At 38.3% G+C, this 11,390-nt stretch overlaps 1 protein-coding gene across 1 annotated transcript; it reads left to right on the top strand.

Moving 5' to 3' along the window:
* Positions 1–654: 654 nt before the first annotated feature.
* Positions 655–11,118, top strand: IL1A (interleukin 1 alpha; the record flags this gene model as incomplete). Its single annotated transcript, XM_074285818.1, is given in 4 exon segments — positions 655–865; positions 4,077–4,238; positions 5,174–5,304; positions 8,531–11,118. Coding segments are annotated over 4 exon segments (702 nt in total), but the record flags the coding sequence as incomplete, so codon positions are not given.
* Between the last annotated feature and the right edge of the window lie 272 nt (positions 11,119–11,390).

An 11,390-nucleotide genomic window follows, 5' to 3' on the forward strand; every position in this document is an offset into this window, starting at 1 on the left:
AATAAAGACAGACAGACAGATAGGTAAGTAGGTAGGTAGTGTAGAGAAGGAGGGAGGGAGGGAGGGAGGTAGATATGTAGGTACATGGGTAGGTAGCTAGAGGTAAATGTTCAGCATTAATAAAGTAAGCTCCCAGGAATGGGGAAGGACAAACAGACTCAGTTATGAAACAGAACAAATCAAAGGTGTGCCAGACTAGGACTGGTACATGAATAGCTCCTATTCTTGTAGCTTAGGTGAAAGAGGGAGACTCAAGGGAAAAGAAAGGTGGGGGGGGGCAGAGAGGGAAGAAAGAAGGGAAGAAAGAAAGAAAGAAAGAAAGAAAGAAAGAAAGAAAGAAAGAAAGAAAGAAAGAAAGAAAGAAAGAAAGAAAGAAAGAAAGAAAGAAAGAAAGAAAGAAAGAGAAGGAAGGAAGGAAGGAAGGAAGGAAGGAAGGAAGGAAGGAAGGAAGGAAGGAAGGAAGGAAGGAAGGAAGGAAGGAAGGAAGGAAGGAAGGAAGGAAGGAGGGAAGGAGGGAAGGAGGGAAGGAAGGAAGGACACACACACACACACACACACACACACACACACACACACACACATAGAAAGAACACACTTCTTGAAGAAGGAAACTTTTTTTGGTATTATCTCAACCATACATGTGTTTCTCCGCAGGACTCCTTCTATGCTAATTCCAGCCCATACCTAAAGGATAGTTGCACAAAATTAGCGATTTCTGAGAAAACCCACCAACTTCAGTCTCAAGATTGTGTGGATTCACCAGTTGCTGAAAAGAAAAAAGAGAAGAAGAAACAAAATCTTATGAGCCGTCCCATCACCAGTGATTACCTGTCTAGCATTGGCAGCAATTCGGAAAAAGATAAAGGTAAATCTCAATGTTGTTTTCTCCATTTTTAAGTGAATGATAATAAGAAAAGGTTGGTGATATTGAGTCCAGATTCAAAAATGTAAAGAAAGTATAAATGGGTTGCCATGTGCTCCTTTGGAGAAAGTACCTTCATCAATGAGATCATAGTCATCAGCATTTTGGAAATAATATTTCCAGCTGGGATTAATGCTAGTAGATTTCTTAAGAATATAAGCATCTGGAGGATCTCGTGCCCCTAAAGAGTGATATAGTATTCCCAGATCATATAACATGAGAACCTACATTTATTTGCCCTTCTCATTTGAGTAGAAATGGTCTGGACCACCACACATAGGTACTTTGCTCAGTAACCCTGACCGCCCGAGAAGTGTTTCAGACCCTCCATTTGTGTGACTTTGTTCTCTCTTCTCCAACTTGTAAGTTCCCATAGACTCAATCATCAACTCTTTTTTAGAAGACTCCCAAATCTATATCCCTAAGCTTACTTTAACAGCTGCTTTCTGGATTTCTCTACTTGAATATCCAAAGATCATCTCAAACTCAATATGAGCCCTCCCCACCAAAAAAAAAAAAAATCTCTACCCCAAACTTCCTATTTTTGTGGAGGGTACTATCATCTTTTTCGTCACCTAGATTCACAGACTCTGAGTCATCTTTTACCTTTCCTTCTTCCCTACCCAACCCTATATCCAATTAGTTGTCAATTGTCAATTTGTATCTCTCCCATCCATGCCTTTCTACTCATTCTACCTCAGGTTTTCAATACCTTTTCCCTGAACTATTAACAGCCTCTAACTAGATTCTGGTTTCCAGCATTTCCCACCAGGCAATTGCCAAAATAATCTTCCCAAAGCAGAGCTCTTAACAAGTCACTTCCATACTCAAGCTCCCTATTTTCTCTACTATAAACCAGCTCCTTAACTTAGCCGTTTCCCTCTAGTTCTAGCCTGAATATTTGGACCCAATTTACAATGTCCTGCTCTATTTTACATCCCAGCCAAATTGGCCATCCTGCTATTTCCTAAATTCACTTCCCAATTCCAAACCTTGTCTTCCATTCTTAGAATGCACACCTCCCTTGTATCTACCCTAGAATTCTTTCCTTCCTGCAAGGCTCAGATCATCCTTGTAAAGAATGTTTCCCTTCCTTATAGTTACTTCTCATGTGCCATTTCCTTTTGGAACCTTTCCTGCTTGCTCTTTTAAGCAAATGATCTTGTGTTTGCTTATATCTCCCTAGTAAAAATTAAGCTTCTTAAAAGATTTTTTTTACATGTCTGACTTTATATTCTCAAGACCCTCTTGCACACAGAAGCACTTAATAAATATTTATTGAATTGAGTTGAATTAAAACAAACAAACAAACCCTGAAGCTACTTCATAAAAGGAAGCTGACCTTTATGTATTAATTCCCTAGTGGCTAGTGTGCTAGATTCCACCTAAAGCAGCATGATCTGTACCTTCTCAATGCTTACATTCTTAAGATGCTTACTGGAGTAATTAATAATTCCCCAGAGAAGATTCATTTGGAAATGCTGATGATTCTGTGAGCTCATTGATGAGGGTACTCTCTCTAAGGGTGTGTACCTCATCCCATGTGACTTTTGGCTAAGTCAACTCAGATTCTCCATCTGGGAGCCCTCCTCTACATGCTGAGAAGCTTTCTTCTAGATCTCTTTGACATTGCACTAGTGGTTCTCTATCAATCATTCTTCACCCTCAGTACCTGATTGACCCACTTTTGTTTTCTTTCATCTATCAAGCAACCGTCATGGGGCCATACCTTTAAGGTTGGGAATGGGCCCTGAGGCCATTAAACTTTTCATTTTATAAATAGAGAAACTCAGAGCAGAGAATGTAGATGACTCTCTTAAGGTCACACAGGTGGTAATGAGAAAAATCAGGATTACATTCTACTTCTTCTGATTCCAAATCCAGTGTTCTCCCAAAGAGCTGTCTTGTGTTCAGGAGTTCTGAATTGTAGGCGGATAAGCAATCAGGTTTCCAAATTTAAATAAATAGATAGATAGATGTAAATAGATGATAGATAAATAGATGATAGAGTAGGTAGGTAGTGCACATTGTGATATATTATAATTGACATAAAGTGCTTCACAATTTTTCTTTGGGTGATTCACAATTTTAGTTTTTCAGATATGACTGAATCCCATGACTTATAATAATACAGCATCATTAGAAGGATGCTGATTTTTCTAAATGATCTTACACACACTTTTAGGATGAGGGGGTCAATAAAAATTTGGTTCAATTTTCCAAAGGCTATCCAATCTGTTCTACTCTTCCAGTCTTGTTCCATTCCATTGTCCATTCCCAGCATATGTTCAAGATATATGTCCTGATGGACAAGCCCCATAAGCTGTCCATCTAATTGTAAATAAGCCTGGATGAGAAGCTATGTATCCATATTTTTTTACTAGTTGAGAAACTCAGCCTCGATAATTGAAAGCTCAACCAATTTTTTTCTGGACAATTATAGAATTTATATAGGAATCTCTGCATCATACCAGGGCTTAATGCAACAGTACAATTCCTTCACTAGACATCCTTCCTCAGCAACACCTTTGAATTTTTATTGCCTCATTTGATATTAGCCATCAGAGTCTCATTGGATAAAGTTGTCTGAATTGTTACCATTTTCAATATTACTAGTTTCTTTTCCAAAAATAGGCGAGAGAAGATGGGTTGTTAGTCATGAGTACCATTTTCTTTTTTTAAATTAAGGATCAGGTCCCAGAAGACCATGGACAGGCAGCACAATAGAATAGAGAAACTACTTGTGACCTTGGACATGTCACTTAACTTTGAATGAGATGTTTTTGCAAGTCCTTGGTCAACTCAGAATAAAGTGAATTTCACAAATAGTCTCATGATGAAGAAATTTGTTAACTAGAGCTTAAGACAAGGCCAAAATTAATGGAAAAGTAGAGTTCACAAGCACCAGAACTCTTGTTGTGGCTCTGTCGCTGTCCTATTCAAGTCAAGGTGCACTTATTAAATCCCTACTGTATATATCCAGGCATTGGGTTAAATGCTGTCTAGCTAGGTGCCTTTGGAAAAGACATTGAAGCTTATTGCTAAAATAAGGAGATTGAACTGATTGGTTTTTAAAGTCCTTCCCAGTTCTAAAATGCTTGGAGTCCATGATGTTTACTGGGGACAAAGTATTAAGGATGCTTGTGTTTTCCAGATGTAATCAGACTCATCTCTGCCTCCAACTTTCAAAACAAACTGGAGTACACTTTCCAGTCCTATTTACTCAACCAGGCAATAAGTGACCAAGACAATCGCGGTATATTGCAAAAAGAAAATCACCTCAGAGCTGTTCCCATCCAAGGCGAAACACCTGAAGGTAACTGATATGTCCTACTTGCTTTTTTTTCTCTGGTCTCTCAATATCTTTTCAAAATAGAGTTCTCTCTGGGTCCTTAGCTTTGTCCCTGCTCATTTTCAAATTTGGATGAAATCCTATCCCAGGTATTATCTCATGACGTACTACGTGACTATGACCAGGGCAGTTCACCTCTATTTGCTTAATCTATAAAATGGGGACACATTGGAGAAGGAAATGGACGATCACCCCAGTATCTTTGCCAAGAAAACCCCAAACGGGATCACAAAGAGTCAGATATGATTTAAATGACTCAACAACAACAATGGCAAAGTGCTCTGGGGGATGAAGAAAACTCGGTAGTTTATAATTTAGTTATGAAGATAGCCTTTATAACTCTAGCAGGTAGCTTCGTGGAGAAATCAAGGCTGCTCTTGGAATCAAGAAGACCCAGTTTTGAGTCTGATTTCTTAGCATCTCACCAGGGAAAGTCACTTAATTTTTTTTGCCTCAGTTTCTTCATTTGCAAAATGGGGATAATAATAACATCAACTTCACTTGGTAATTTGAGGATGGAACAAAGTGCCATCTGTAAAGTGTTTTTACAAACCTTGAACCTCCATGGAACTGCTGGCCATTATCTTGTTCAGTCATTTTTCAGTCATGTCCCACTCGCTGTGGCCCCATTGGGGTCTTTCTGACAAAGACACTGGGGATATTTGCCATTTGGGGCTCATTTACAGATGAGGAAACCGAGGGTAAAGTGACTTGACCAGGATCACGTTGCTAGTAAGTACGTGAGGCTGAACGTGGGAATGAGTGTTCTGAGCCCCGGGCCAGTACTGTGCACTATGGTGCCACCTAGCTGCCTTCCCAGCTTTTATGAAATCTGAGCTTTTGTTTTTGTTTTTGTTTTTCAGTGATTTCATTTTTTTCCTTGTTCTTTTTCCCCCTAGGAGTGTTTGACATAGGAAGATACTTAACCCTCCAACCTGCACCAAATTATGGAGTCGCCGTGACTTTAAGGCTCGCAAACACGCAATTGTTTGTGATGGGAAAAGGGGAAAATAAGCCTATAGAGCTACAGGTGAGCAATCCCTACTGTGCCCCTGACTTTGTATTCTTGACATTATTCTTAAAACAAATGAGAGGCAGCGAGGTGAGATAGTGGATAGAGCAGAGGGCCTGAGTGCAAATCCAGCCTCGGATATTTACTAGTCGTGTGACACTGGCAAGTCATCTTACCCCTATTATCTCTAACAAAAAAAAATAAATAAATAAAAGCAAGAAGCAAAAATAAAAAAGAGCCCTGGTTCCCTCCTTTGCAATCATCTTCAGTTATCTCCCTTCCTTTTGCACTCTCTACATCATTAAAATCTGAAATGGTTGAGTGAGTTGCCCACGAAGCCCCTTCAGTCTCTTTACACCAAGATTAGACAGAACTAAGTTATTTTTTTAGACTGAACTAAGTTTCAGAACATCCAGGAATTTCAGAGGGCAGCCAGCTCGGTATTGGTCAGGAAGGTGACAGAGGAGCCAAAAACAAACCAACAGAAAATCCCTAGTTCTTTGAACCAATCCTTATATTCCATGGCCTCAAGACCCTTTCCCATCTTGCCTGGCTTCCCACATAACCAATGTCCTTAAGTTTGAGTGCCCAGAGCTGCACATAGAGGTCCAGGTGAGGTCTGGCACTAGTAGGGGTAGGATCTCCTCCTGTTCCAGGAAGTCCTATCTCTCCTAAGTTTTTTGTGGCCGCCTCATCACCCCATAGACTCATGTTGAACCTAACGGCCGCTAAAGCTCTCAGACTTTTGTCAGAAGAGCTACTTGTCTAACTCTGCTTCTCCCATCTTGGGAGAGCCAAGTTTCAGGACTGTCATTTAACCATCCCCACTAAAGTTAATTTTATTGGATTCGGTCTAATGCTCTAACCTCCCTTTAGATCCTAATCCCATCAACCTAAATCCATTTGATTCTATGTTCACTTATTCTACATCTCTCCATCTTCTAGCACGGTTGGTGAATAGTTAGATAGGGAAGCAGTAATTATGAAGAACCATTAGGGTTTCCCCAGGAACAGGTCACACCAGACCATTCTCCTTCTACTAAAGTAGTAGATGACCAAAATTTGGCCAATAATGCTTAATTAGATTTTTACCAAAGCTTTTGATAAATAATTTATTTTTTCTCTTTTTTTTTCATTGAAATTTTATTTTCAAAACATATGCAAGGATAATTTTTTCAACATTGAACCTTGTCTTCCAATTTCCCCTCCATCCCCCACCTTCTCCCCTAGATGGCAGGTAATCCAATATATGTTAAATCCAAAATAGGCATACATATTTATACAATTATCTTGCTGCACAAGAAAAATCAGATTTAAAAATGAAAAAGAAAATAAAATTAAAGCAAACCACAACAAAAAGAGTCAAATGTTATGTTGTAATCCACCTCAGTTCCCACAGTCTTTCTTGCTAATAATAACCTAGATTTGGCCAATTTTATGGTAAATGAGTTTCAGTCATACTCTCAGCAGATGGAGATGATGGGCAGAACTCACCCAACTTTCTCCTAAAGGAGCTATAATAAAATAAGCCTATAATGGCTTAACATTTACTTCCCAAACTCCCTAGAAGGCTACTAGAGGCTGACCAGTTACACATGGGGTGGTAAGGACTCCCGTAACAAAATTATCCTCATATATTTTGGGTCGTTTTTCAGTTCTGTCTGACTCATCATGACCTTATTTGGGGTTTTCTTCACAAAGATATTAGAGTAATGTGCCATTGCTTTCTCCAGCTCATTTTACAGCTGAAACTGAGGCAAATAGGGCTAAGTGACATGCCCAGGGTCCCACAGCTAATAAGTGTCTGAGGCCATATTTGAACTCACAAGGATGGGTCTTCCTAATTCCATACCTAGCACTCTATTCACTGCACCACTTAGCTGCCCCTACCTTCCTATAACCTCATCCTAACTTAGGGGAAGATTTTCTTGGTATGAAATGCTGCAAGATATACTATTTGTATACTATTCAATTTAATTTTAATTTATTTAATTAATCAATTTATTATTATTTAATTTGTTTAATATTATCTATAATTATTAATTTTTTATTTTTTATTATTTAATTAATTTATTTGATTTAAATTAATTTATATACTATTTAATTAATTAATTGGTTAATCATTTAAAATATACTATTTAAAATTACTAAGCAGCCTGTTCCAATTTCTCTCACATTGTAAACTCCATGAGAGTACATGTGAGTTTGCCCAGTATCTGGGACACAGAAAACTCTCGATAAATATTTGATAAATGAATAAAGCTGTGACCCACATTGAAGACCCCAAGCTCAGAGCTGAACCCCCAATCCCAGTCCTACTTGAGGCAGCCCTTGCTGTTTCTACCCTAGATAGCTGCTCTCTAAAACTATTAAAGATGGCTACTCCTCTCGAGCCAAGTTAACAAGCATTTATTAAGCACTTACTCTGTGCCAGATACTGTCCTACATGCTTTTATTCATGGAAGAGACAGCATGGGGAAACATTTTACATATATGGGGTAAATTGGATAGAATCTTTAAAGACCTTAGAATTTAGAAAGAACAAAAAGGGCCTCTTGCAGAATATGGGTTTGGGGCTGAGAACTGAAGGGAATCAGGGAAGCTGGGAGACGGAAACAAGGAAAAAGACGTTTCCATCCCTCAGGTTCTCCATGAAAAAGATAACATTGGATATAAAGAGACAACACTAGCAGCTGAGTCCTGGACCCCTCTCCTACTTTCCTTTGTCCTATATATTCAGCAGTTAAGATTTTTAGAGATATTTTAGTCATCAATTCCAAAATTACTGCTTTCTGTGGCACAAAAATAGGGTGTGGTGCTCCTACTTCCCTATGCCCACCTACCACATCCCCTGACAGCCCTTTTCACCATTCTCCCTTTTTTTTTTTTTTTTTTTTTTTTTTTTTTGGCTGAGACAATTGGGGTTAAGTGACTTGCCCAGGGTCACACAGCTAAGACATGTTTAGTGTCTGAGGCTGAATTTAAACTCAAGTCCTCCTGACTTCAGGGCTGGTGCTCTAACCACTGTACCACCTAGTTGCCCCTATTCTTCCTTCTTTACAAGGGAATCTGATTAAGTGCAACTTATCCAAGTGCTGAAATCCATCACTAAGAATCAATTTGCCATTATACGGGGAGAGAACACTCCATCTGGGAGGGCGGACATCCCAGGACAAAGTCAATTTTCTTTCTTCTTCTGCCTTCACCTGTTCACTTAAAAACCATGGTGTGTTTTTTCCTGAAGGAACTCCCCAAGACGCCCACCACCCTTGACTCTACTAGCCAATTCCTCTTCTACTGGACGACAAATGGGAATTACAGCACCTTTGCCTCTCTTGCCTATCCAGGATTGTTTCTGGCTACTGATGTCAGGGAAGATGAGCTGGTCTTCTTGGCAAAAGGACTCCCTGCTCTCATTGAATTCCTAGTGGTAGATGAATAAAAGCACAGGCTTTCAGAGGAGGAAAACCTCCATCATGCTCTTGTCAGATGATCAGGTACTTAGAGCTGGGAGAGGACCTTGTTTTCTACCTTACTCATTTTGTAGATGTGAAAACTGCTTGTCCAAGGTCATTCCAAAAGTAAGTTTTGGAGGTAGGATGTGAAAACACGTCCTTACTACAAGACCACCCTACTTTCCACTAAATCACACTGCTGTAGTTTATCTGTAAAATGATGGTATGTACTATGTACATGATGAAACCAAATCTTTTACTCTTAGGCATGTACCATGCATATGACTTTGGGATGAGTCCTTGTTATTCTAAATGAATGTTTGTGAAGGAGTTACAAGAGTCCAGTGAACTCAACACTAACTCACGATTCTTATTTATTATTTGGAGAACACCCTGTATTTTACAGAGGGCTAATCATTTTAATTAGCATTCTCTGTTGCAGTTTTATGAAGCAGACTATTACTGACCGTAACCATGAGAGCAATCTCATTGGAGATGTTGATATTATTCTAATTATATTATGGAGAAGTTAAGTGAGTAATGAGAGAAATTGAGAAATATATACAGTGAAATCAGAAATTTCAGAATCTTTTTGCCTGTCACTTGGAAAACTTCAGGCTTCTCTTCCCATCTGTGTTTGCTAAGATGTTTAGCAAGGTAATACATCTGAATTCAGCATCTTTAAAGTAGACAACAATTCCGATCTTTTTTCCACCTCAACAGGAAGCGGTAATGGTATGATCATTTCAATACAACATTTTGAGACTCTGAATTCTGGAATCACAGAATTAAGAGTGAGACCCTCAAAAGATAAGTAGGCTAACTTGTGCAGAAAAGAATTTTGACTATAAGATATTATTCCTGACAAATCTCCAAGGAAGGGAAATCTGTCTCCCCTAGAGGTAGCCTATTCCACTATGAGACATCTTTAATTATTAAGAAGTTTATTAGTTTTTTTTCCCTGATACCAAGCCAAAATTCTGACTACCACCCTTTGATTCAGGACTCTGGGACCATGGAGAAAAAGTCTAATCCCTCCTCCATAGAGCAGGATTTCAAATGCATGAACAGAACTGTAATGTCCCCTTTTTGTTTCTTCTCCAGACTAAATATCCCCCTTTTTTCAACCTATCCTGAAAATCTTCACTGCTCTCTTCTGAACTTATCAGAACTGCTTATTCGGTATCCTTGCTACTGCTCAGTACCCTTTTTAAATTCTTGTGCCCAGAACTGAACACAGTACTCCAGGTGAGGGCTGACAGGTGCTGTATGAAAACAAATGATGCAAATATCTGTACATTTGTGTGTTAATCCAATACAGTGCCAGGACCTTAGTGTATGGAAAGAGCAGGATAACAAAACGACCATCACCTACCCAGCTCTGGTGCACCAAGGGGCAAGGGGAGGGATAACTGACTCCCTATGCAAAAGCAATGGTCTCCTCTCTGAAAAGAGCTCTTGTCTAGACGTTAGAAAAATTGGGTTAAGAATCCACAAATTGTTAAAGATCTTAGAGGACAGACTAGTTTGTCACTTCTCCAAAGTCTGAATCCTGTCTTCATCATTTCCATAAGTAAAGCTCTCTGGTGATGGAGGACTCTCCAGGCTGTCTGTTTTCCCTTATACTTCAGGTGAAATCTGCCTTCCTGTACCATTGGATTAAATAGCATATCTCAGTAAAAGAGTGACTTGGACACCATTTGGACAGCTTTTAAGGCTCTATGTGAGAAATCAAATGGATGGTGATGGTAGTAATGATGATGTTAATAACTTATATTTATACATAGCACCTTGAGGTTGCAAAGTGACTCCCTTGCCACAACCCTCTGACAGCATAAATATTATTCCTACTATCTTATTTCTCCTTCATAGAGCCCTTTCTCCCTTTAAGATACAGCTCAGGCACTGTCTTCTGCCTGATCTTCCTGACTGCAAGTGTCCTTTCTTCCAAAGTACCTTATAGTTACCTACTCCAAATGCATTTGTATGTATTCAATGGATATTTATTCTTTATTTACTAATATAAATGTATATGTTGTCTCTTCCATTATAATGTAAGCTCTTTAGGAGTAGGAATTATTTAAAAGAGGCACTTAGTAAGTGCCTAATATTTATTATTAATATATGTAGAGATGCATATATATTTGTTTATTTATTATCATATTTAAAGATTTATCATTATTACAAATGTTAAAATATTAAACAAATTTAAACTATGACTATATATTTACATGTTTATTTATTGTTATTAACATATTTAAAGATTTACAGTTATTACAAATATTAAACTAAATATTTATGCTTATTTATTGTTAACATATTTAAAGATTTATTGTTATTACAGATATTCAAAGATTAAACAGATTTTAAAATTCAACTAAGTATATTTTGATTTATTTCCAAATATGCCTCAGCAAACTGAATGAGACTGGAAGTCCCTTGCATTTGGGGACAATCAATGGTTTTCCTTTTACACATTGTTTCCAGAGCCTATTATCGAATATCAAGAATAATTATGTTCAAAGCCCTAGTGGATAGCCTACAGATATTCATATGAAAATGAAATTACTATAGCTGCTTTTCTGTTGATCAGTGTATATGCCCTCTTTTGTTAATCCTTATATATATATATATATACAGCAGCATTGC

Source organism: Sminthopsis crassicaudata, chromosome 2 (genome assembly GCF_048593235.1).
Source record: "Sminthopsis crassicaudata isolate SCR6 chromosome 2, ASM4859323v1, whole genome shotgun sequence".
NCBI classification, from domain to species: Eukaryota; Metazoa; Chordata; class Mammalia; order Dasyuromorphia; family Dasyuridae; genus Sminthopsis; species Sminthopsis crassicaudata.